Source organism: Camelus dromedarius, chromosome 8 (assembly GCF_036321535.1).
Source record: "Camelus dromedarius isolate mCamDro1 chromosome 8, mCamDro1.pat, whole genome shotgun sequence".
In the NCBI taxonomy this organism is placed as follows: Eukaryota; Metazoa; Chordata; class Mammalia; order Artiodactyla; family Camelidae; genus Camelus; species Camelus dromedarius.
The window spans coordinates 32,581,745-32,609,044 of record NC_087443.1 but is presented as its reverse complement, the minus strand read 5'-3'; the positions used below and the strand labels follow the sequence as shown (position 1 = coordinate 32,609,044).

The 27,300-nt window shown below is 51.4% G+C and overlaps 1 protein-coding gene across 1 annotated transcript in view; it reads left to right on the top strand.

The window, feature by feature from the left end:
- LOC105099890 (cadherin-23) overlaps positions 1–27,300 on the top strand; it is a 211,077-nt gene that overhangs the window by 40,724 nt on the left and 143,053 nt on the right. Inside the window, exon 3 of the mRNA XM_064488592.1 lies at positions 1,728–1,805. Within this exon, the coding sequence (XP_064344662.1) occupies positions 1,728–1,805 (78 nt within the window). The remainder of the gene's footprint in view (positions 1–1,727; positions 1,806–27,300) is intronic.

The window sequence follows — 27,300 nt, the reverse complement described above, 5'->3', positions numbered from 1 at the left end:
CTCCAACTCTCTGGATACCAACTGGTGTCCAACAATTCAATTCAATTCTGATGCTAACCACCCAGAGTGAGTGTCAGATTCCACAGATTTAAGGGTTCCATCTTACAGGACTGGTAAGTGGTAAGTCCCAGGCTACCTGTATTTCTGACCAACCAGCTATAGATTAGGGGTTTCTACTACCCCTTCCTAGGTTCAGTTAGCTGGAATGACTCACAGAACTCAGGGAAACCCTTTACTTACGTTTACTGGTTGAATATAAAGGACACAACTCGAGAACAGCCAGATGGAAGCGATGCCCAGGGAGATGGGGGTGGGGGTGGGAAGGAGCTTCCAGGCCTCTCCAGGGGCACCACCCTCCCAGAACAGGGGTATGTCCGCCAACCTGGAAGCTCATCAAATCTTGGAAGTCTCCAGCCCCTCTCCCCTCCCAATAGGTAAGGGGTGGACTGAAAGTTCCCACCCTCTCATCTCTCAGACTTTCTGGTGACCAGCCCCTTCCTGAGGTTCCCTGTAGCGGCCCCACTCTAAGTCACCTCATTTGCATAAACTCAGGTGTGGTCAAGGGGGCTCCTTATGAATAATGAAAGGCACTCCTATCACTCCGGAAATTCTAAGGGTTTTTGAAATTCTGTGCCAGGAACCAGGACCAAAGACCAAATATGTTTCATATTATACCCTACAGAAGGCCACTAGGAAGGGGCTCACGGGGCAGGAGAAGCCAGCCTCAGGGAGGCTTCATGTGGGGGACCTGTGATGTGGGTGGGGGGGGCTCTTCATAAATGGGTGGTTGATCAGCCCATTCCGGTATCACCCTGTCCCCTGCCAGACACAGCCCCCACCCCGAGGCCATCACAGGGTGGGACAGTGTTAACTGCTCAGGCTTCTGGGTCTGGGTTCCTTTATGGCCCATGTCACTTACTAGATGTGTGACTCTAGGCAAGTTATTTCTTATCCCCTGAAATCCTCATTTTCCTCACTAGTAAGATGGGGTCATGACAGCACCTGTTGTACCATGAGGCTTGATGGAGATAGTCTAAGTGGCTGGTATAGAGGAGAGTTCCTTAGATGGCAGCTATTATTATTATTCTTCTTATTAATATATGGGATCAGCTGATTATTCCGTCATATAACAGATAGCTGTTGAGGGCCTTCTAAGTGCCAAGCCCTGTTCTGAGTGCTGGGGTTGCAGTGCTTGACAAAGCAGACAGTCCTTGTTCTTGTCATTCTGTCTAGAGCTGGCTGCCCAGTAGAAATACAGTGTGAGCCACGTGTGTGATCTTAAATTTTCTAGGTGCTGTGTTAGATACAGGTCAAACTCATTTTAATAAAGTATTTTACCTAATCTCAGTAGAGCTACGCTGTTGTAATTTCCACACGTAATCAGTATAAACGATGAGTGAGCTATTTCACACCCACTTTCGCGTACAGTCTCCAAAATCCTTGTGTATATTTTACACTTCAGCAGATCCTCATGTGGCCCAGGGCTCAAGAGTCACATGCGGCTGGTGGCCTCGCTAACCTAATGACCTGGCAGCCTTCTGCCTGCCTACCGCCATTGTCCCCCACTTTCCTCGAGGCAGAACAGTGACCTGCTAGGGTCCTGGGAAAGTGGCTGTGGCTCTGGATACAGGGTCAGTGTCTGTTATAGCCCCTACTCTGTGCCCCTTGCAGAATACATGAAGCTGGCATGAGGGTATTTGCTGATGCTCTTGTCCTCTAACTTTCAGGCCAGGTGAACCGACTGCCCTTCTTCACCAACCACTTCTTTGACACATACCTGCTGATCAGTGAGGATACGCCTGTGGGTGAGTGGGCACAAGGGCTGGTGGGCATGCCAGGTGGCGTGGGGTGGGCTGTTTCCCCACAAGCAAAAGGGGTCATGGGAATTGAGTCCATCTTCCACTCATTACTGGAACCTCTTTCATGGTGTGTGGGTGTTCATGTGGCCTCTGCTTGGTTGCCTCCAGTGATGGGGCACTAACTACTTCCTGGGGTAGCCCCTTCCAAAAGACGAGAGTTCTCAGTGTCAAAGAGTTTATCACCTTGAGCCCAAGTTGCTTGCCTTCCACGTCTGCACTCATTTTGTCCTGTGAAATGGCTTGCTCCTTTTCCTTGTGAAAACTTGAAGATGGACGCTGTTGCAAAGTTGGGTTTCTAGCTTTTTATACTTCTCTGTGATCACTGAGTTTTCTGCATGGAGTATGCCGGTTTTTGTCATTAGAAAAAAATTAACTAATTAAAAAGTGATCACGAGCATCCTGGTGCTTCCCCCTCGACCTCCAGCTTGAGTCACCTCGTCAACCAGATCTGACCTCGTGAGCCCCTCCCAAGTGCCTGGCTCCTACACCTGCAGCTGGAGGTCTGCACGCATAGCCTGAGGTCTTAGCTCAGCTCTAGGGGACCCTGAGCTGCTCAGAAAATGAGGTTGAATTAAACAAACCCATCTTCAGCTGTGCAGATGGGCAGGCACTCGTTGCTGTGAAAGTGCAGGAAAACACACCCCAGGAGGTGCCTCTCACCTCCGCTGACACTACTTCTTCTGTCAGCTCAGCCCACTCCAGGGTACCTGTGTGCCAGAAACCACGGACTCAGGTGCCGGCGTGCTGCATCTTTCTGGGCCATCACTTGTGCTTGAAAATGAAGCAGGATGGCTTGGAGAGGAGAGGGCTGTGAAGATATTTAACTCATAGTTCATTTGAAACACACTTTTATAAGTACATAAAACCAAACATACCTGCATGATGAGAGTAGGTGCAAAAGGTCTTCAAAGAAAATTTCTGCTTGAACAGGGGAGCCTTAGTGGCCCCAGGCTCTCCACTGTTGTTTGCAAGGGTATGCAAGCTGCCCCTTGAAGAGGTCTTTCTGCCCTTCTTTCTTTTTTGCAGGTAGGTGCTGGGCACAGCAGGTGTATTTCTGACTTTTATAGGGATTGTCTCCCTGGCCCAGTGATGCTCTATTTTTAGGGACCATGGTGGGGGTCTGTAGAAAGTGGCCACTCCTTTGATGAGCAGCCCCTACAGATCAGCGTTGTGAGGCTTGTTTTGGAGGTTGGCATTTGGGGATCTGGGTGTTCAAAAGGTCGTCTAAGAAGAAGGCAGTCTGCTCTCTGGAATGTTCTTCCAGGGGTTTAGCTTACCTGAAGAGGGTACTTGCAAGTCCCTGGGAATCCTGCTGAGCTGTTTTCTCCCCTCTGAGTTGGGCCAGGGCATGTCTATGGGCTCCTGGATTCTTCTGTGGCTCCTCCCCATGCCCAGACCTGGTGTGGGGCTGGCATGGAGCCAGCTGAGCAGGCTCCCGGTGCGTGTGGATCCGTAAATGGTGAATGTTAGTGGCTTTTATCACCATTAGGAGCTCTACTTTTTTCAATTCATTCATCAGTTTATCAGATATATATGGGGTGCCCCCCCCTCACTGTGTCAGGCCTGGGTGCCGTGGGTAATAAGGGCTGAGCTGGCTGTCTGGTTAAGCCCCAGAGGGGCTTGAGGTTGGGGGATGTCCGTCTGAGGGCAGAGTAGAGGCAGGATGAAGCAGGAGAGGTCTGGGGGAGGTGGTGGCACTTGAGCGGAATCCTGAAAGGGTCCTTTTCATTCCTTCACATGCTATTTCCTATGGTTGATTTTTTTTTTTTGAAGTATAGTCAGTTTACAATGCTGTGTTAATTTCTGGTGTACGGCATAGTGATTCAGTCATACATATAAATACATAGATTTGTTTTCATATTCTTTTTCATTACAGGTTGTTACAAGATACTGAATATAGTTCCCTGTTTTGTATCTATTTTATATACAGTAGTTAGTATCTGCAGATCCCCAAATCCCAATCTATCCCTCCACCCACTTCTTTCCCTCCTGGTAACCATAAGTTAGTTTTCTATGTCTGTGAGTCTGTTTCTGTCTTGTAAATAAAGTTTATTTGTGTCATTTTTTTAGATTCCACATATAAGTGATATCATACTGTATTTTCTTTCTCTTTCTGGCTTATTTCACTTAGAATGATGATCTATATACAGGTCCATCTGTATTGCTGCAAATGGCATTATTTTATTCTTTTTATGGCTGAGTAGTATTCCATTATGTAGGTGGAATATATACATATACACACCATACCTTTATCCAATCATCTGCTGATGGACATTGAGGTTGCTGTGGCTGATTTTTATAAGTTTCTCATCCTCCTGGAGATCCTGGAGAACCACCATCCTCTGTGGTGGAGGGACTATATCTGGGACAGGTGGGCCCTGGAGGCAGAGGTGTGGCCAGCCACTAACTGAGCAGGGCTGCTGGCCAGGGAGAGGGAAGGCCTCTCTCAGGTGAGTGGTGCTGGCCCCATCACCCCATCTGTAGCCTTGCATTGCCCCGCTCAGCCCTGAGTGTGGGGTTCTCCTAGGCCTGTGGTGCAGGGCGGGAGATGGGGTGGGGTGAGGTGGCTGGTGCTTGGCCAGTGCTGATAGTGATAGGTCCTGGGCTACATGCCCCCCAGTGAGCCCTGCTGCAGGCCTTGCTCTAGTTCCCTTTGGCTCTGATTCCTGATCACCTTTTGCGAACGCTGGCATCGATTGGCCTCCAGGAGCAATCCCGAGGACTCAGCCCCGTTAAGGCTGTGCTTGGCAGTCACAGCAGGGGTGTCCATCCGACACAGTGAGGATTAATCCCTGGCTCTAGGAGGCCGCAGGAATGAGAGAGGGCTCCGTGAGCAGGAAAACAGCTCTGCTCATCTCTCTGGGCAGGGGCTGGTGTTGAGCTGGCCCCTCCCCTCCTAGCTCCTCCCCTCCTTTTGCATCAAGATGGGGCAGCACAGCTCTGGCTGGAAAGCCATGAGCCCAGTTCCTGTTCCTCACGATGTGGCGTTGGACCCAGTGCTGCCCCTCTGGGTCTCTGTCTCCCCATCTCACGGATGAGAGGGCATTGGAAAGATGGCCGAGTGGGCTTTAGCTTGGGCAGTCCTGCTAGTCCAGGGTGTTGTGCTTCTGGGCCCTCAGATTACACAACCCTGGAACCTCCGCTGAGTGCTGTCACCTTCATGGCCCTGGGCTATTCAGGGGGTGGATGTGGACTCACGTGGCCATGGCAGGGTGCAGCAGTGGCCAGGGTGAGGTTGAGGGTTAAACTAGCTTGTTCAGGGCTGGCCCTTTGCCTGCCGTGTGGAATGGGGTGGCCTAGTGATTTGACTTTGAGGCTTGACTCTCACTAACCCTTTGTTCTTTGAATCTCAGTGTTTAAAACTGTAAAACAGAGAGGATAGTGTCCACTCTGGATTTTGGGGATGCGTATGTACACTACTGTCAACTCCAAAGCCTCCACACCTAGAATGTTCTGTTTTTACTGAAAAGAGAACTTAGGTGTTGCCCAGAGATGGCTGGTTAGGCTGTCCTGCCAGCCATGGGCTTGCAAGGTGGACAGACAGGCACATAGGTGAGCTGGGTCCAGTGGAGTGGTCAATGCCAATGGCTAGAGGCAGAGCCCAAATTAGTCTGAAAGTGTCAGCTCACTGGAGGAGGAGGTCCAAGCTGTGGGCAGACCAAACTTCCAGCTCTGGGTCAGATGATCTGGCTTCTGCTTGGACGCCTAGTGATGGGCAGCTCATTTCTGTGCTGTGGGACAGTTCTGGGAATAAAAAAATCCTTCATAATATTAATATGAAATCAATCTCTGAACTCCCACCCATCAAACCTAATTCTGACCACTGGAGCCTTCTAGAATAATAATGATAACATAACACATAACATGATATACAATATATATGTAAAATATACACATTATGATAATAGCAGTGTTTATTAGCACTCAAGGCAGTGTCCTGAGTGTTTTAATTCATTTTTAAATTCCTTTTAAGAATCAGAATCGGGCTGTATCAGAGTGTAGTTTCTATGAATCTGTTCTCATGGGTTAGAGATTGGGACTTTCATTCCCTCCAAACCTTCTGAACCTTTCTAGTTTTTTTGTTTTGTTTTTTTTTAATGTTCTTGCCTCAATTTCCAACCACCAGCCAGCGGCCCCGTGCTCAGGAGTGGGATGGGAGGGCACGGCAGGGCCATCTGAAATCCCTGCGGAGACTATGTGTTCTGTCTCTATCTCCTCCCCTATCTCAGGTTCCAATTCCCTCTGCATGGTGTTCTTTTTGAAGACCATCTTCCAGCTGGAAAAGACAGAAACCAAATGAAGTCATTAAGTAGCTCTGCCTTCCCCCAGGTCTGTTAACATCCAGGGCGCCCTTGTCCTTGCATGTCTTCTCCGGAGGGGAACCTCAGTCACTGGACCATCTTATATGGGGCAGAGTGAGGGCTCAATGCCTGGTCAGGCTGGTTGGCATTACCCATATTGGGCCCTGATTGTCCGCAGTGAATGGCCACGTGGCAGCTTTAGGATGAGGGACAGGTGCTGCAAGGATGCTGTCTGTCTCCAATTGCCCTCCCAAATCCACTCCAAACACTCCACCAATATTGATCAAGTCAAGATCACTAACCTTCCTGTGGCTGAAGCCTAACATTAATTCTCAGAGCTCGTGGCCTTTCAGCAATTATCTTTTTCTCCTCCAGGGCATCACCTCTCTGGCTTTGCCTTCTCAGTGCCCCACATCTCCTGGACCTCTTGGCATTAAAGGGCCCCAGGGTCCAGCTCCTGTATCCCTTCCCTGTGCTCCCACTCCCAAGCCATAGCTAGTCTTGCGGCTCTAGGCGCTGCCTATGTGCAGACAGCCCCGAGGTTTCTACCTTCTGCCTGGGCTTTCTCTCACAGGAGATGCCAGGCTCATCTGCCAGCTCTCCACTCAACACTTCCACGTGGGTGTCTAAAGCCAAACCCCGATCTTCCCCCTAAACCCCTGCTTCCCTGCAGCCTTTCCTATTTCAGTTCATTGCAACTCCATCCTTCAGGTTGTTCAGGCCAGAAACCTGGGGTCATCCCTGACTCTTCCCCTGCTCCCTCCCCGCACATCCAGTTCATCAGGAAATCCTGTTGGCTCAATCTTCAGAATATTTCCAGAGTCTTCTCACTTCTCACCCCTTCCCCTCCTACCACCACAGTCCAGGCCAGGACAATCCTGACAGTTTCCCGATGGTCTCAGTGGTCCCCTTCACTACTCCCCACACCCTGCTGCAGCCTCTTCTCATCTTTGCAACTGAGTGGTCAAGGGGCCCTTTTCAACCTGAGACAGAGCCTGTCATGATGTCTGCTCAAGTCCCTCCACCCACTCGGAAGGAAAGCCTTGTTCTTAAATGGCATGGAGGCTGTTTGCCGTCCAGGCCCCACTTCCTCTCAGACCTCCCCTCTTGCCCTCCACCAGGCTCGGTCCACTCCAGCCACACCGATCTCCTTCTTGTTCCTTGAGCATGGACGGCGACTTCCTACCTCTTGTCCTTTGCAGCTGCTGGTGCCTGTAATGCGATGAGACTTTGTTGGTCAGTCGAGTCGGTTCAGATGCCACCATCTCCAGGTGGCCTTCCTGGGTTTCTCCAGGCAGGGTTCAAGTACTGCTTCCTTTGCTTTCTCCATCTCTGTTAGTACCAGTCACAGTGCTGTTGTTACTCAGCCACTCATCTGTCTACCATGTTGCCCTGTGAATGCTTCTGGGTGGCCTGGGCCATCTCTGTCTCCCTAGAGCCCACCCCAGTCCCTGGATCATGCCTGGGGTTTGGGGTGCCTCAAGGAAGGAGCAACGTCTGGAGTTTGTTAGCGCATGGGGGAATCTTCCAAGGCAGGGGCTGGGGCTGGCTGCATGCCTGCTGGCCGTCCTCCTGGAATCTCAGGCCAGGCGCTCCCCTCCCAGGGGTGTTAGGAGAGAGGTGTTGGTGATGACAGGGATGAGTGCCCAGGTAGGGGGCCTGGGAGAGCATGTGCCCCCAGATGGCCCAGATGCTGTTTGTGCCTGTGTCTGTGAATGACAAAGCCTGCACCGTGCCAGGGGTTGTGTTTTTATCACCCCAGCTGCCTGCCGGGCCTGGATACGGCATATTTGCTGGTGACCCTCAGGGCACCAAGCTGGCTGGCCTCCAGGAAGGGACACAGAAGCATCAGTGTGAAGCCTAGCTTGGGGGCACAGAGCTGACTTAGGAGTTCGGAGAAGGGTAGAGGGCATCTGGCCCACCTACCTTGGCTGCCACCCCAATCCTCATACCTCAGGTCCCAGAAAGGGTCAGTGTCCTTCAGGGCTCAGGGCTGAGTCCCAAGGTCACTCCTCCTATCCCAAATCTAAACACCCCCAGCCAAAAGCCTCCCAAGTGCCTAAAGAAATAAATGAGAATTTTTTATCACGACTCTGTCACCCACCACTCCCCACCTGCTCTCCAGCCACGGGGACCCACTCAGCACCCCAGCACCTCACCTCCATCTTACTGCTGCACCGTCACCCATGCTGTTCCCTTGGCACGGAGTGCCCTTTCCCCTTCCCTGCTTGGTGAATTCCTACTCATCTTTCGAGGTGTAGCTCAGATGTCCCCTGCCCTGGGAGGCCCCATAGCTTTCCCCATCCCCTACCTTCTGTCTGCTTTGAATTCACCTCTATGAAAGCTCTCAGCGAGTCCTATCATGGTTATTTGTGTGTAACTCCCCATCGGCTGTTCATTTTTACTTATTACCTTAATTAATATCTACATTACAATTAATTATCATTTTGGTATTTATGTATAATATAAGATTGTACAGCAATGCTATTAGCTAGCATTTACTGACTGCCAGCCTCCAGCCAGGGCCTCTGTTAAATATTTTAAGTGCATGGGCTCCTGTAGACCTCACAGTGCGTCTCAGAGAGGTATTGTCATGTCCATTTAACAGCCAAGCAAGCTGAGCCTGCAGGTTGTCTGTGCCAAGCACAGTGCCTGGTGCATAGCGGGCCTCAACAGATGCTGATGGGATGAGTAGAGGGATGAAGGAAAGAAAGAAAGGATGAGTGGATGTTGAATGTCTTGTCGGTCTCCTCCACTTGGCTCCTGGTCCCTCCGAGTGTTGCTAAGGTTGGTACACATGGAGCTGACTTCCTCAGGCAGGCCCCCCCCCCAGGACCTCCAAAGCATCTTGAGCCACAATTCAGGTGATAATGCCCACGCTAATCACCTACATGACTAAATTAGTCTTGTCAGGAGCCATTAAGGCAGGAGCTCGGGATTCATTAGGATGGATCAGGCCCAGGCAGTGCCTGGCACTGCTGCCAGTCGGCGCTGATTAATTTCTCCGCAAACTCCATCAATGACCAGCTGTTTCGTCTGGACCCAGCGAGAGCAATTTTCAGGTGGGCTGACCCGAGTCAGCGGTCTCAGTAGACTGAGGAGCTGTGTGCCTTCAAGCACGCAGACAACCCCTGCAAGGGCAGCCCCCATGGGGCGCAAAGTGAGAGATGCGGGAGGGTTGACATAGTAGCGGGCATGTGGACTGGTCAGGGATGGTGAGACGTCCACCAATGGGGCTCTGGAGCAGACACGAAGAGGGGCGGGTGAGAGGGGAATCTGGGAGGGGGTTGGTTTTTCATGAGACCATTCTTTGTACCTGGTATCCCAGGAGGCGCTATTCATTCTCCCCTGTGCCCCACCCCCTGTCTCTCTAAAGGGAAGAAATCATCTCTCAGACGAGGATGGAGGACCACAGGAATGAGAATGATTTTTTCCTTAACCAGAGTGTTCCTTAGGACTGCCACAGAGGAAAGAGGGTTGTGGTACCCCAAAGCAGTTCCTTGGCTGGTGGCAAAGCTACAGGACTTACAGGGCTAGAGGGATGTGGATGTGACGAGTCCAGTGGGAGGTCCCAAACATCAGGGGTGTGTGCTCTGAGCATGATTTGGGCTTCTCCATGGCCACCTGTACAGAGGCAGTGTAGTTCGGTAGCAGATAACAATACAAAAAAAAAAAAATAGAATACCTTAGACAGAAATAAGTGCTAGAGGAGAAATAACCACCTGTGGTGGAAGTTAAGGTCAGAGGTAGACAGTGAGGGCATAACAGCCTGTATTCCTCACCTTCACTTTTACCCCCTACACGAGGATCCACAGAGGACCTGCAATGAACAATGAGGGCCTCCTATAGGACAATCTGATGACCACTAGTCAAATACTCCCACTTTACAGATGGAGAAACTGAGGCCCAAGTGGGGAGCTTGCTCAAGGGCCTCAGAGAGTTACTGATGGATTTCTGCCCTGACTTCCCACACCAGCTGCAAAAAGAATTCCAGGGGGCTCTGCCCATGCTGGCATGATGCACCTCTGGGCCTGGGAAAGAAGAGGTGTTTTCTTGGGTTGATGGGCTACGAGCTTAGGACTTGCTGTTTGGAGAAAGGGCTCCGGGTGCTTCCTAGCTGCCACAATCTGAGGTGGGAGTGCTTAGGGAGGGGAAGTGAGTGTAGCCCAGAGGTTCCCTGAGGCTGTCAGTCCTGGGCATGGGGGTGAGGTTTTGGAGGAAGGAGGTTACGTAGTATCTGTCCAGATGATCAGATGCTAGGACGGCGGGGCCTGGGGCCCTGGCTTCTTGGTGACCTCACAGAATAGGGGTTTTACTCTTCCTTCTGGGAGGTGGGGGAATGACTCACAGGACTTCTGGAAGGGCCTAGATGCCCCTGTGGCCTTGCCTCCTCTCTGCCCTGCCTGGGCACATCTGGAGCCTGTGGTAGCCCCAGCTGTGTACTGTCCTGCAACACACCAGTAGGGGTGGAGCGGGTGTTTTGGATGTAGCCGTGAGATCACTAATGATAACGATGATGTGCCACCTGTCGTGTGGGCAGGCATTAATGGCCTGCACTGCACACCTGTGCCAGGCTGTGCCGGGGGAGGGGGAAGGGGAGAGGGACACACACATCAAAGATAACTGGGGAAAGGCAACTCTCTTTATTTACACACTGTGTGTGTAGGAGAGCTCTTCATATACATTGCTTCATGCAATCCTTGTAGCAAACTGAGAAAGGGACCTTGTAACCCCCATCTGACAGATGAAAAGATGGGGGCTTAGAGAGAATAAATAATTTGCACAGGGTCACCCAGCTTATATAGAATGGAATTTGGGCCTGAACCCAGTGCTGCCTGACCCCAAAGCCTGTACACTTAACCACAACTTCAGGATTTTGTTATGTGGGTCATTGCTCTTAAGGGACCCCAGTTTGGAGAGGGGGACATATAGATAGATGCCCAGCCCACCCCAGGCAAGTGGGAGGCGTGAACTCCAGGGTGCTACTGATGCTCAGAGGAGGAAGGACTCCATTCTGGGAACGGGGAGGGGGAGGTTCACAGTCGAGGTGGCACTAAGTGGCTCTGTTTACATGCAGAAGCCACAGGAGAGAAATTTCAGAAGGCAACGGATCAAGCCAATCAGCAGTGGGGCAAGGAATTTGTGTTGTGTCTTGGTTGGCAGAAATAAGTTGTTATGGTTAAAAATAAAAATAATAATAGTAAAGATTATTCTGTTTTACTAGCTAGGTTACCTGCATGATCTCATTGAATCCTTACGACAATGATGGGCAGTCTGTTCTATTGTGATCCCCAGGTGACAGGCTCAGAGAGCTCAATCAAGCAGGCTGCCCAAGCTCCTACGGAGTTTGAATCCTAAGAGTTCAATCTACAGGATCCACACTTGTACTATCTCACTCTGCTACCTCTCAATATTTTGTGGCCCTTTCCTCAATCTGTCACCCAGGAAAGGGTCTCAGTGACCAAGAGTGCACACTGGAGAGCTAGGTGAAGGGGCGCTGCTCCCAGGCAGGGGAGAGTGGCCAGCACAGCTTGGTGTGGGAGCACAGGCCCAGATATGGGGCAGGAGCTGGGGTCGCAGGCCAGGCTCTGCCCCTACACAGCTGTGACCTTGGGTAAGTCGATTTCCCTGTTTGGGCCTCCCTTCACCATGTTACTCAGAAGATGCTAGTGCTTGCTGGACATACTACACAGAGTTGGAAATATTGTTGTGAAATGACTGGGTTGCTTGCTCCTGGGCCCACGGCCTTTTCTAGTGATCAGCAGTGAAGGAGGTGGGGGCCTTGGCCAGCCGTGCTGTGGCCAGGTGGCAGGCACGCCCTTTAGGGAAGCTGGTGGACTGGCAGATGAACCTGGCTCAGCTGTGTTGTTGGGTGAAGATGTGCTGAGCTTGCAGCCAGCCGGGAACACTTGGGCTCTCTGGGAACCAGCCTAAGACGTGATTTACAAGAGCTGAAAATCCTCCAGCTGGTTGGCGAGACGGTGGCAGGCAGAGCCGACTTTGAACTTGTCATCACTCCCCAACACTCACTGTTCTTTACATGGCTCAGGGGATCTGTGAGCTTGACTGTCCAACTAACTACAGCTTAGCCTGGAATAGGAGATTGAGTCTTTTTCTCAGCCCTTGACCTGGGTTTGGACACCCAGGAAAGTAGTCCCTTGGTGCAAGGATCTCCCTGAATCCTGGGAGCTATCGCCTTTCTCCTCTCCCCAATCTGGGCACAGGGCACCAAGCACTGTGAGGGGAGGTATAAGGCCTGGGTTCCAATCCCATCTCTACTGGTTGTTAACTGTGTAAGCACAGGCAAGTCCCTTAGCCTCTCTGAGCCTCTTTTTCCTCCTCTGGAGATGGGGATGATTATACTTGCCCAGCTGACTTCACAGGGAGCTTCATGAAAGAACTTTGCAAACAAAATTGCTGGCAGACTTTTTTTTATTGGGATATTTGTCTTGAAGTGCCTCCTCTTTCAAGAAGCCCTCCATTGCATTTTGAATCACCAGCTACATAGAGCTCTCTCTGCCTCAGTTTACTTGGTTAGAAAATGGGAGCAATAATCACACAGTGTATACTCATAGGATTAAATAAGTAAGTGAACTTTAGACATTTAGAACTGCTTGGCACTAGTATGTATTGACCATTATTGTTGTCATCGACTGGTGCTTTTCCCAAGTGAAAGAGAAGCAGCTTGTGGACAAGTATTACGCCCTAATAGGCCAAAGCCCGCTGTGCCCAGCACATAAATATTCAATGTGGTGTATGTGTTACTATTCCAAGGGCATTTTCACTTTTCAGGTAGGAGAGGCCCAGAGGTCCCTGGTCCCACCTCCCCGCCTGACCAGGAACACACTCGGCACAGCTGTTGGCCAACAGGTGGTGCAGGCATGGAGTGGGGGGCCCTTGCAGCTGTGAGCACCTCCCCATTTCGCCGGGCAGTGAGCATACCCTCCTGCTCATGGGCTGTCTGCCCCCTGCCTCTGCTCCCATCCATCCTAGTCCTCCCAGAGCTCCCTGCAGTCAGCCTGACCTCTTCACATGACAGCTGCCCAGGGTCAGCCCCTGAATCTGCTCTGTTTTACTCTGGACTTCCCTGGCTCCTGAAGCTAGCCCTCAAACTCAGGACAGACTTTGCCCACCTGCTCCCTCCTAGTCACCCTTCTGTGTGCCAGGTGCTGTGCCCTGTCCTGCTCATCTAATCCTCACAGCTTCCTATGAAGGAGGCGGCTGTTCAGCCCAATCTACAAACGAGGACACTGAGGCTTAGAGAGATCATCACGTGCCTCAGTCATTAATTGAGCTGGAGTCAAGCCCAGGTCCTTCACCCTCCACAGCCAACTCTTGACCCTCTTCGCTTGTGAGTAGATCAGAGTAAGTGATGAGGAGAACCTTCCTGCCCTGGGGTAGAACGGGATCCTCACGTGACCACCATCTGTGACCTCTCTTCGGTTTCTTCACTCTGCCTTCATACTACAGTGGTGGAGGGCACAAGAGCTGCAGACTCTGTCCCCTCCAGCCCCTTGCCCTTGGGTGAGGGAGAGGGTCTTTCTCGGTGGCCTTCCTCTGTCCCCACACCCTAGTGCCATGGCATTGCCCGTGGGCCCTCCTTTCCTGGGCTCTCTTGGCAGCAGGACTGTGTGCGGAAGCCCTAGCACTTCTTAGGATTGATTTGGCCTTTGAAAAGGATAATTCAAGATGAATATGCTGGCGTCCGACTGGAGTGAGATGGAGGGATTATTGAGTGTTGGACCTGCTTCGCCGCATCAGCTGCTTTATGAGCTCTCCAGAGAACCCTATGCTGGGGATAACTCAGCCCTGACGGCAGGGAGGCAGCGTGTGGGCGAGCAGTGCCGAGGGGGCCCAAGCACCTCGCTCTTCCCACCTGGGTGCCGAGAAGCAGCTTCCACCTTCATTGCAGTGCAGTCATTGTCCTCCCCCCTTGTTCATCCTCTGTTTGGAATGTGGGGTGAGGACAGTGGTGCCCACCTGGTGGGTCCCGTGTGGTCTCTGGCTGCAGGCTGCCTCAGACAGTGCAGGTAGAGTGGAAGTGAGTGGACCAGAGCCTGTGGACCAATCTCGTTGATTTCAGGCAGCCTTCACCCCTGGGGGCAGCCCAGCCCCAGCACTAGGGATGCTGCCTCTGTAGGCTGGCAGATTCCCTGGCAGATCAGAGCGGACTTGGGGACTCTGTGCACTATTGGGGAGGTGTCCTCGAGGGATCAGCCTTGCTTGGAGTTAACACACAAGGGCACGAGGTCTGGGGAGCAAAGCTCCCTTTGGGGCCCTGGCAGCTCAGCTCACCCTAGGTCACCCCAGGTATTTGTCCTAATCAGCAGCCCAGCAGCCCCTTGGTATTCTAGGGGACCAGCTAGGGTGGAGCCAGGGAATGGACCGGGTTGTAAGCTCTTTTAGGACAGGGATCGTGTTTTAAAGCCTGTTAGGTGGGATCACTAGAATATGCAATAGGCTGGCAGTGGGCACCGAGGGCACGTTCATCCCTGGGTGGCAACAGCCTTAGGTCGGGAAAGCCTTTTCTAAGGAAGAGGCATCCAGCAGAGGAAATGGCAGGAAGACACACAGCACACACGAGGGACAGCTGAGGGATAGGAAAACGCAGGTGGCAGGGGCTTTCCCATGCCAGGGGTCCAGAGTGATAATTAACAGTCAGTGCCCTGGAAGGTAATCTGGTGCATTCTGCTTCTTTTAACACAATCCATGTCTGCTCCTCAGTCCTCGCTCTTCTTCATGCCCTGTCGCATCATGGGACTTGGAGGTGATGGCAGCATCTTGGGATGAAAGCAATTTACGGACCCTGTGCCGGATTCCCATGTATCTGACCCTTAAGACTAACCATAAGGGCCACTTCTGCCCCCGCTTTATAGATGAGGAAGTCAGTGACTTTCCAAAGTGAAAAGGCCCATTAAATGTTAGAGCCAAGGTTTGAACCAGAGGGTCTTCCCCTCCTCCACCTCAGCCCAGGGTTGTGGCTACATCCCCACTGTGTGCCCTTGAGTAAGCACCTCATCTCTTTAGACCTCCTTTCTGCATCTTGTAAACTGAGGATAACGGCTCCTCCCATTGCATTCTTTCCTTTCCACCAGCAGCTCAGAACCCCCTGGGGGGCTTGTTACAACACAGATAGCAGACCAGACCCCCTGAGTTTCTGGATTCAGTAGGTCTTGTGTGGGGGCCCAAGAATTTGCATTTCCAACAAGTTCTTAAGTGATGCTGCTGCTGGTCTGGGGACCCCACTTTGAGACCACTCCCCTTGCCATTCTGCTTCCTGGCCCCCAAAACTGGCTCCGGATTCTGGCATGAGTCCTCCGTCATCTGGGCCTGCTCAGGCCCACAGCTCTTTGGGTGTAGTGCTGGGCTCTTTGGGCCCCGCCTCTCATCTGACTGACCATCTTGCGGGTCCCCTGCCTGGGACATCGCGAGTTTTCTCTACTCCCAGCTGTGGCTCATCAGCAGGTAACAGATGTGTGAATTAGGAGGGGGCATGCAGGGAAGGGGAGCCACAGGAGAGCCGAGATGCCGAGATGCCCTCAGCACCCCCCTTTTGTGTTTACACAGAGTGGCCACGCAGCAGCGGACATAATTACTCCTGACGGCCTTCATTAAAAGCTCTGGAGCAATTTACAGTCAATTAAGGAGAAGGGAACTGCTTCCTCCTCAGGTGCCCCCGACGACCACCTGCTTGGGAAGGAGTCCTGCCCAAGGAGATGTCAATCTAGTGGTGGGGGCGGGGTGTGTTTCAGGGTCTGTGCAGGGAGGAGGAGGGGGGCGTGGTTTCTGAAGCCAGCAAACCCTCTGTCCTCACCTGTCTATTTAGATGTTGACAGCCCAAGGTCCCCCCTGAGCCTGGCTCAGTCCCTGCCCTCACTCTCTGGACACACGAAACCAGAAGACACTTATGGGGAGTTCCCCGTGGTGCCTGCCCCTCTGGGTGGGACCTCCGAACTTAGAAAGCCTTGGATCCAAGAATGAACACTCTTTCTTTTGCCTAACACCCAACTCAGGAAAATTAAAATGTTTACCAGCTATATTTCCCTCCATCTAAAATAAAAATAGCTTCATTGAGTGCCATGAGTGAAGTGGGGGAGGAGAATGAATATTTTTACAACTTACTTACTTTATTGACTAGAAGCAAGTCAATGGGAAAAGTGGCACTGCTTTTTAGCTCCAAAAATATAAATATATCTGAGCTTATTGGAGAAATGGCAATAACGAGGCTGCATTCAGAAATTAGACCAAGGGCCACGTTGAGAAGACAGGCTGCCTGGGGGCCCCGAGACTTGTCCCTGCTCTAGCCTTGTGCCCCCATTTGATGAGATGACATACAGGCTGTGACACAGGACATGTGACATATGCTCAGCACCGAGCCTGGCACACCATCCAGGCTAGTTAATCCCAGCCCTTGCTCACCTGGTTGACAAAAAAGTGTTGTCTTTTCCTTCCTAGTTATTTTCTGTGCAATACGATGCCATTAAAAGAATGAGGCGAGGCCGAGGACAGGTCACCCTTCCTCCATTCCTCCCCTGTTCTTCAGCCTCCCCTCTGGACTCTGGGAGAGGTGGGGTGAGTGGCTGGGACAGCAGGGGCAGGATGGGAGGTGGGGGAGGTTAGCATTCTCTTACTAGCGGGCTGGCCTGCCAGAGTTTTCAGGTTGTTGACTCTCTGGTGACCAAGTATCAGTGGGTGCAGAGTCCCCAGGGTGTCGGAGAGCCAGGTCTCTTGAGGTCATGGCGTCTTCGTGGTAGAATGCTCTGCTTTGCTGAGGTTTTCCTGCTGAGTTCCTCATTCTCTGCCCCTTCGCTTCGCCAGGGCAGTGTCCTGACATCAGCAGATGAACCCCAGGCCTGCTGGGGTTTCTTATGTTGGCTGCTTCCTTATGACGGAAGTGGAAACATTGTCCACCTACTACCCTATTTTTGGAGGCCTCATTAGAATATTTTAATTTCACCGATGCATATAGTACTTACTCTGTGTCAATAACTGCTGTAAGCTCCTTTAAATCCTTATAGCAACCCTGTGAGGAAGATGTTGTTATTGTCATTTCCATCTTATGGATGAGGAAACAGGCAAACGGGTTCCGTGCCTTGTCCAACATCACACAGTTGCTGAGCGTGAGGGGAGCAGGGATTTGAACTTGGGTGGTCCTGACCCGGCAACTGTCTCAACTCTTAACCAGTGTGTTCTGCTATCTCCAAATAATAGTAATGACATCTTTTTTTTTTGTTGAACACCCATGAGGTGCTGGGCACTTTGTATACCTTACTGCGTCAAATCTTTATGGTAACACATTAAGCAGGTATTTATGTCTCTGTGTGGAGGATGAAACTGAGGCTAGGAGAGAACAATCAATGTGCCCCTGGTCACAGAACCAGTAAACAGTGGAGTCAAGGCTGAAATGCAGGGCAGCATGTTTGTGAGCCCCTGCCTGCAGGGTTTTAGAAGATTGTCAAGTGATCATTCCCCTAGCCAGTCCTGCTGCATCTCGTGGACACTCTGGCTCTGGAGAAGAGAATCTTCCAAAACCCACCAGTTGTCTGTGATAAGGACTTGTCTCATCCAGAAGCAGTTCCTCAGGCCCCACTGTGCCAGAGCCTGGGTGATGCCTCACCTTTACACATCTGGGTGATGCTAAATGAGGAACAGGGGTCAGGGGTGGAGGGAGCGGAGCGGGTGGTAGTGCAGGACCACAGGACTTCTCATGGCCATTAGTTTCTCACCCTGGTTACGTGTCTCATGTGCCCTTCATTGGTGATAGCTAGATCTCCCTACTAGTTAAACTGAAAACTAATGGCAGGAAGGTAAGTCACTTAGAGTGCTGTTATAACCAGGCACTCCTGAGTTCAAATCCCCTTCCCTCCTTTCCTTCTGACCGTGTCCTGTAGAGTTAGTTAAGAGCTGTCATTTATGGAGGTGCCAAGGCTTTCTATGCGCCATTTCATTTAATCCTCAAACAACCTAGGATCAGGACATGTAATCCTATCTCTGTTCTTGTCCACATGAGACACTTGAAGCACGTGGAAATTATAACGCTTCATTGTCCGAAATGCAGCAGCCACTTGCCACCTGTGGCTATTTAAATGTACATTAATTACAATGAAATAAAAATACAGAACTCAGTTTCTCATTCACCCTGGCCATATTTCAATGATCAGTAGCTGTACATGTTGTGTGGCTGCTGTCTGGGACAGCGCAGAGAGTGATTCCGTTTTCACTGCACATTTGGTTGGACAGCGCTGGGACACAGTGTCTCTGTTCTTCAAATGGGCAACTGAGCCTCAGCACCTGCCCATAGCCACTCGGCTGGGGACAGGTGGGCCCCCAAGGGAACGCCTGGTTTCTTGACCCCTGCTCTCCATGCCTGGCCATCGTCCCTCTTCCCTGAGGACAAAGAACCCTCTCTCCAAGTAGCAGGTAGAATGTTTCCGGTACAAAGCGGCAGCGTGACCTACTGAGGTCGAGAGGCTGGAGTTGGGGTAATAGAGCCCGAGGGCTCTGAGTCATTGATTACCACCCAGCTCCCCGGACCCCAGCCGGGCCAGCTCAGAGCCGGGGCCCTGGGGGCCAAGAGGCAGCCCTGCTGGTTATGAATTTTTACAGCTGTTTACCTGATGCTGTTCCATCCAGGAATGAAATAACTCTCCCCACGGCCACTATGAATTCTTTGCTTCCCTGGGAAAAAAACCCAGCCCCTGTGATTGGAACATTGTCTGCAGTCCTGTCAGGTCGCCGGCGGTGAATGACAGGTGAGAAAAAGCAAATGGCTGAAAGCCATTACCCTCTTACTTCAGTGGACTTGGGAAAATAGTCATAAATTAGTGCTGTGCGCTGGACGAGGGGAGAAGGAAAAACACAGAAAATAAAAAAACTCCTCCCTGAGAAAGTCGTAATTTTCCTCCCGAGGGTGGCAGGGGTAGGATGTTCAGAAGGTAACGTCTCAGAAAAGCCTGCTCGTCCCCTCTGAGACAGTCAAAGACAGAGGGGCTGAGCTCCTCTCCCCGTCCAGGGCCCCCTCCTGCAGGGGCAAGACCTGCCCTGTGTGTGCATATGTGGCCCCGTGTGTGTGTGTGTCCCTGTCTCAAAGTGAGTGGAAGCACGTGGAAAAGTATAACGCTGCATTGTCTGAAATGCAGCCGCCACTCGCCACCTGTGCTGGTTCAAATGTACATTAATTATAACAAAATAAAAATATAGAACTCAGAGTGTGTGTGTGTGTCCTGTGTTTGTGTGTGTGTGTTCCTGCCCCTGTGTGTGTGTCCTGCGTATGTGTGCATGTGTTCCTGTCCCTGTTGTGTGTCCCTGTCCCTGTGTGTATGTGTTCCTGTCCCTTGTGTGTGTTGTATGTCTTTGTGTGTCCCTGTGTCAATATTTGTGTGTGTGTCCTTATCCTTGTTTGTGAGTGTGTGTGTCCCTGTGTGTATGGGTATGTGTTTCTGTCCCTTGTGTGTGTGTCCCTGTGCCAGTGTGTAAGTGTGTGTGTGCCCCTATTCCTGTGTGTGTGAGTGTGTCCCTGTCCCTGTGTGTATGTGTATATGTTCCTGTCCCTTGTGTGTATGTGTCCCTGTCCCTGTGCCAATGTGTGTGAGTATAAGTGTGTCCCTATTCCTGTGTGTGTCCCTGCCCATGTGTGTGTCTGTCTCTGGCCATGTGTGTGCTTGTGCATATGGGTCCCTGCCTGTGTGTGCATAGACACACATGTAAGCGTGTGTCCCTGTCCATGTGTCTGTGTGTACTGGTGTGTCTTTGTGGGGTGGTGCCCTGTTTGTGAACACATCTCTCCTCTTGTGTGGTGTGTGTGTGTGTGTCTCCTCTTGTGTGGTGTGTGTGTGTGTGTGTAAGAGTGGATGACTTCCTCTTAATTTTGTATTTTGCTTCATTTGTAGCTACCTACTTGGAGCATCTGAGCCCACTGGCGAGACAGAGTGAGGTGTGTGTGTGTGTGTTTGTGTGCATGTGTGTGCTCACACACCCCCACGGGGTCACAGTCCACCTTGGAGGCTGCTATTTATTAGGAAGTTGGAATCTGGGGACGAGAAGGGCAGTCTGGGAGCCCTTGTGGTGCCGCGTGTGCTCTGAGGTTATTACTACTTAAAGGACACTGGCTCTTTTTCCTTTGTGGGGCCTGGTAGGAGGAGGGGTGAGGAGGGGCTGGCACAAGACGAAATGGCTGAACAAGCCCCTTTGGAGACCCCAGAGAGGGAGAGAGAAGGATCCTGGGGTTGGGGTCGCTGGGAACAGCTATCTAGTTCCAGCGAGCTAAGCTGACAAACATGAAAGTGTGAACTTAAAGAACATTTTGAGGGTGGATATTGTACACCAGTGCTTCTCAGACCTTTTCATGTGCATCAGAATCCTCTGGAAGGCTTGCTAACATGAATTGCTGGGTCCCCATGCTCAGTGTTCCTGATTCAGCGGTCGGGTGGGGCTGAGAATTTGCATTTCTCACCAGCTTACCGCTGATGTTGATGCTGCCAGGCTGGGGAGCACACTTTGAGACTCACCAGTGTGTGCCTTCCACAGAGTCCTTAAATGAATCTGTGGAGCCACAGGACGCCCCGCCCCACAGGGCGCTGGAGCTGCCCAGCAGGTCTAAGGGTCCAGACCTGCTAGGGCTTCTGTTGCCACTTCTCAGCAAACCATGGCCACGCAGGCTGGACAAGGGCAGTCATGAGGGGCAAGCCGAGAGGGATGGAGTGAGCACAGGAGAGTCTTGCCTTCGGGAAGGGGAGGGGCTCTGGCTTTGTAGTCAGTCCCCAGAGCTCTGCAGGACATCTCTGACCTGGAACATTGATTCTGTAGCAAACAAGACCTCCGTACAGTCGACCCTCACTTCTAGTGCAGGAGCTGGGGAGGATGGGGAGGAGTGGATAACGTCATGCTCACACCCGCCGCTCCCTGCCTCTCCCAGAACTGCCCCTACTCCCTGGACACAGTCTTCATCTGTGTCCCCCACCTGCCTTCAGGATGCTGTCTCCCCTCACACTGGCTCTCAGGGGTTGACTTTCCCCTAGGCTCCCTCTCTGTGGGCCTGAGGAGGACTCAGCAGTCCCCTTGACCCTCAAGAGCCCCGAAGCAGGGCTCATGTCCCTTCTATCCTAAAACGCAACTCTCCTGGACCCTGAAGCTCCCTCCACTGACTTTCCTTTCTGTTTCACCCAAGCTCTTTTTTAAAAACAAAATTCTCTACAGCATGATTGGGGTATAAGTGACATATGAAAAATGATACTATTTAAAGTGTATAACTGATACATTTTGAGATGTGTATGTACCCCTGAAACCATTACCACAGTCAAGATACGGAACTGATCCATCACCCCCAAAAGTTTTCTTGTGCTGCTTTCTAAATCCTTCCTTCTCCCCCCCCACCACCTTCCCTCCCCAGATAACCACTGCTTTCTCTATAGATTAGTTTGCTCTTTCCAGAATTTAATGTAAATGGAATAATACGGTATGTACTTTTTGTCTGTCTCTTTTCTCTCAGTGTGATTATTTTGAAATCTATTCATATTGTGTACGAAACAGTTCGTTCCTCTTTGCTGTTGAGTTGTATTCCAAACAAAGACCACAATTTGTTTACTCATTCACCTGTTGATGGACATTGGGGTTGTTTCCAGTTTGAGGCTGTTCCAAGTAAGACCTCCATGAACATTTGTGTACTTTGTGTGGATGTACACTTTTATTTCTAGGGAAAAATTCAAGAGTGGGACCGCTGAGTCGTATGTGTATGTTTAACTTTTTAACAAGCTGCCAAATTGTTTTTCAAGGTGGTTGCACCACATCCCAGTCCCACTCAGCTGCACCACTCACCACGCTCACTAGCACTTGGCTCACGAGGTCTTTTTTTTTTTATAGTAAAATATATGTAACATAAAATATACCATCTTAACCATTTTAAATAAAAAATTCAGTAGCATTAAGGGTATTCCCAATGTTGTGCAACCATCACCACTGTTTCCAGAACATTTTCATTGTCCCACAGAGAAACTCTCTACCCATTAAACAATAACTCCATTCTCTCCTGCACCCCGACCCTGGTGACTTACAGGAGGTATTTTGAATTTTAGTCATTCTAGTAGGTGCGTGTGGTATCTCATTGTGGTTTTAATTGGCATTTCCCTAATGGCTAATGATGTGGAATCTATCTTCTTGTGCTTATTTGCCATCCATATATCTACTCTGGTGAAGTAGCTATTCAAATCATTTGACCATTTTTGCAAAGCAAGTTGTTTTCTTATGATTGAGTTTTGAGAATTCTCTATGTATTCTGGCTGGAGTCTTTTATCAGATGTTGATTTGCCAATCCTTTCACCGAGTCTGTGGCTTGTCTGTTCATTCTCTGAAGCAGTGTCTTTTGAAGAGCAGTTTAATTTATGGCTCGGGCAGCCAGGCTTCTCGATGGGGGGTCTATACATGCTCGCTCTTGACCTCAGTCTCCTGTTTACTCCTGATCCTCTGCAGTTGGGCTTCTGCCCCCACATGGCACTTACACACACACCTCACCCTAAGGCCAGCCAGTGCCTTCCCTTGCCCAGATTAGGGGGCAGTTTTCAGACCTCACCCTCACAGTGTTTGACTTGTAGTTCCTTGTGACCTGACTCACTGTCCTCCAGGTGCCCTCCTGCTCCTCTCCTGCCTCTGTGATGGCTCCTTCTTGGTCTCCTTTTCCCCCTGGGCAGTGCTTCCCAGGACTGTGGCCTCTGTCCCCTTTACATGCTCTCCATGGTGGGATCTCCCCCTCCATTTGTTCCATGACCACCCCGAGCCAGTGATACCCAGGTCACTGTCCCCAGGCTGGCCACCTGCCTGGCTCAGGATGCAGAGACCCAGCTGTGCCCTGGCAGCTGCGCTAGGAGGACCAGAGGCACCTCCACTGTCATGTGCCCACCCCATGCTCTGCTGTTTCCCACCTCAGTGCCTCATTCACACACTTCCTGCTGCCTGATACGCCCTCCTTGGGTTTCCTTTCCTCTTTCTTTTCCTTCACCCGTCTCACACCGTCTCTCTTCCAGGAAGCCTTCCTGGAATTCCTTCCTCAGAGTTTGTCACCTGGCCTCTCATGGCCTGTGATACAGCCTTGCACCTATCACATTACATGGAAATGGTCTGTTTATGTGTTCACTGGGCATAATTGCTTTGAGGGCCAGTATGACTTCTAATCTGTGTTCATATGCCCCATACCCACAGGTACATCTGGAATGGATTTGGTGCTCAGTAAATGGTGGGTGATTAAAGTTCAGGGCTGGACCCTGGGCCAGTCCTGGGCTTGTTTGCTCTTGGATCCATTCTTGGCCTCTGCAGCTCTGCCCAGAATCACAGGGAGCTGCCTTTCCCAGGTCCACTGGCTTCCATCTGGTTTTAGCCAATGGAAGGTCCCAGCAGGAGACTGGAGGGCAGGAGAAAGGGTATATACACTGCTTGGGTGGTGGCTCCAGCTCCCACCAGGTGATGATGGCCTGTTGGCTTTGGAAATGCTGCTTCCTTCCTTGGCCCTTACATGCAGAACCAGCAGTGGTGACTTCCTGCTGCCGCTGATCTCTGGGTCACTGCACCATCCCCTGCTTGGCCTCTCAGCTCCTCCATCCATCACCCATGTGACCGATTTGCTGCATTGGAGTCCCTCTCTACTCCACACTGACAGTGCTTCTCTCTTCTTGGTTGGACCCTCTCAGACTGTCAAGGACTTGAGGGCAGGGGCCCCCCTGCTGGTACCAAGGACTGGCCCCGGGATCATTGGTCCCAGGAAGTCACGGTGAATGGAAGGCATGCAGACTTGCTCTGCCTTCATCCTTTGGCCCTGAAGTCCTGCCAGGAATTCCACAGCTAAGCGGGGCCTGCGTCCTTTCACTGGGGTCACCGAGGGAGCGGTGGTGTGATGGGTTGAGCAGGCGGGCAGCGCCAGTGCCTCCCGTGCTCTTGGCCTGGCCCCTTTATCGATTAAGCCTGCTGAGTGCTAAAAGCCAAAGTGGCCCCAGGTGGTGGCGTAATAGCTTCTTTAATTGTGCTCAAATGAGATTAACTTCTTATCTGACAGTTTGACATCTTTATTGTTATTAATGCCCGAATAATGCATTGTTATTTTTATAAACTCCATGGTGGCAAACATTTTCCCTTTATTTGGATTAAAAATAGATGTATCTGTTACTTCTCTTCATTACCCGAGGTGGGACTCAGGGTCCCCAGCTGGGGAGCAGGGACTTGGGAGAAGAGAAGCCACATCCGCCTAGTTACCTCCCAGCGGGCCTGAGGGACAAGGCCCAGAGCTGGTCACTTGGCAACGGCATAGCTGGGGCCTGGGTGACCCGAGTCCTCCAGGCTTCCAGTCACTGCCTGAGAAGAAGGGGTGCTTCTGGGTGCCCCTGCCCCTGCCAGAGAAGCAGCATTCTGGAATACAGAGTGGATTCTGTCCTGAGCAGTTTCAGGAGAAATGGCCCCAAATTGAAATGCAGGTTCTCCATAGTACTAAATAGATTGGGAAAGAAGATGTAAAATGTAAATACATGTAAACACTCTGGAAGAACTAAGAGCTCCCTCAGCTTATTCATTTGTTCATTTTTAAGCAAGTGTTGATCACCCACTATGTGCCAGATACAGTGTTAAATGCTGGGTGTGCTATATTGTTTGACCTCCAGATCGCTTCTTTCAGGGATGGGGTTGAGAGGAGGGCCAGTAGAGTACAGAGGTCATGAGCATGGCTCTGGACTCAGACTGCCTGAGTTCAAATCCTGATACTCATATGTCCCAGGGCAAGTTACTCAACTGCCTGGAGCTTCAGTTTTCCTCTTCTGTAAAATGGAAGTAATAAAAGTATTTACTTCCAGGGATTTGGGGAGCACTAAATACAGGTGAAAATGTTTAATACGCTGCCTGGAGCACATAATAGCCAAACAACATTAAAGATAGTTGTTACAGGTGAAGTCTCATTGGCTCTTGTGCTAACCATCCCTGGGACTGATCTGCCAGGGGATCCTACAGGCTCTCTGATGCAGAAGGACTGCTGGAGGGTCGGGCGAGTCCCCAGGGGGAAGGTTCATGGCCCTGTCCCCAGGACTGAGAGCTGTAGAGGGACAGTGCCCCAGAGAACCTTGTGCCTGCTCCCTGGGTGACCCGTTGCCCACTCCCAGACACCCTGTCGCCTCCACTTACCCACTCGTTAGCCCTGCTGACAAGGTCGATAATGCTTCTGCCTTGGAGAGCTGGCGCCAATGTCTTTATCAAAGCCAATATTAATTTTCACTAATTAGGAGCTGCCGCTAATGAGCGTCACAGCTAATTTAGCTCATCTATAACCCAGGAACGGCACCGCTCACGTGCCAGGCTCTGGAGTTCAGGATGCTGGCACCCGCTGCCTCCCCCGCCCCCTCACCACAGTGCTGGGGCACCAGCTGCCAGTGCAGCCTGTGCTGCCAAGCCGACCCTGCCAGCTTGTTCTACTGATGAGAGCCCAGTGGTCCCCATAGCTGGGGAGTCCCTGGGTGGGGCCTATTGGCAAGTCCCTCAGGGATAGGTCAGAATGTGTACCTGCCAGCCCTCAGTCTGGGAGGCTTCCTATTAGGAAGGCTCTGCTTCCATTCTAACGCCTCTACCATCTCCTCCAGGAAGCCCTCGGAGCCCTTTCCCGTCTTAGAGAGCCCCATCCTCACTGGCCAAGCATTGGCAGCGAATCAAGGCTTGTCTATGACAGTGTTTGCCAGATTGCCTTTTCCCGGGAGACAGTGGAGCATGGTGGTTAGAAGGTGGATCCTAGGTTCTGACAACTAGAAGCCATTAGACCTATGCCTCAGTTTCCTCTTTGGTATAATGGGGAAAATAACATTACTCTTGGGGTCACTGTGAGACGACCCAATGCATTACCCGTGATCATTGCTCTTAACTTTCCCAGTGTGGTTTCAGGATCCACATGCTTAAATCCTGTCTCTGCTTTAGGCATCCTTGTGCTCCACTCTGTGCCAGTACTGGGCTTTCCCTGGAGCAAACAGTGGGCCAAGAGTCCTAGCTGATAGGCTAAGCCCCCAGTGCAGTGCCAGTAATTGTCAAATGAATGAATGCACTTGGATACTTATATTTCCTCTCTGAGACTCAGTTTCCCCATCTGTAAAATGGGGCCATTGGCCTGGTCAGTCTCTAAGGGCCTTCTTACCTCTTCTATTCTATGATCCTTGGAGGCTCTGGGTAAATAATTTGGTGAGTGGATAGGCGTTGACCTCTGCCCCTCACTCAGAAGACTGGAGCAATGATTTATTTCCCTTCCAGGCTCCTCAGGGCAGCTCCTAGTTCTCAGATGTTGTTCTGAGCAGGGCCACTTTACCTGGGCCAGGCATAGCTCTCTCCTTCCCTCACCACCCCAAGCCATCACTTCCAGGGAGCCAGAGAGGTGGTTCACCTAGATCGGCCCTTGGGCACCCAGTGCTGTCCCCAGGAGCTTCCCAGCAGTGTCCTCTGCCCCTCTGCCCTCCCCGGCCCTCCCTGGCCCCTCCCAGCCATGTGTATACATATTTGAGGATCATGGCAGGAGAGGGAGGGTACGAAGGGAGGGAGTATGGGGACAATGGAGAAGTTCCACTCCTGCTTCCTGTCCTCGGAGTCTTCCTGTGCTGCCTGAGCTCTTGCTTGGGAGGGGGAGGGCCCAGGGGAGAAGGCAAGGACATCTTTTTTGCACTTATCACCTCGGAAAAGCGACCTTCAGGCCGAGCCAACTTTGGGGGAAGTGCCTTCAGCCGTGACAGATTTGACTATAAATCTTCAGTATTAATGCCTGGTTCCCAAGGTCTGTCATTCCGTATACCCGTGTGACAAGTGAAAACAGTGCGTGGCCCATCCGTCACCAGAGGGGTCCCCGCCTCCCTCTGGCTTTGCCTGAAGAGGGTGGTGGGCTGGGAGTAGGGGTATGAAGGAGAGGGGAAAGGTGGAGACGATCTGGCCAGTGCCTGGAGGTGGGTGGGATTGAGCCAGCAGCCTGGAGTGCAGGACCGGAAGGGTAGAGGCTGGGAGCTCAGGGTGAATGGGCGCCGGTTCCATGCCTGGGTTCCAGAAGCCTGGAGGTGGGTGGAGGGACGTCAGCCTGTGAGATGGAGCCTGATTTAGCATCTCAGGTGGTTGAGATGATTTCCGAGGTCCTCTGGCTATGTTTACGCAGC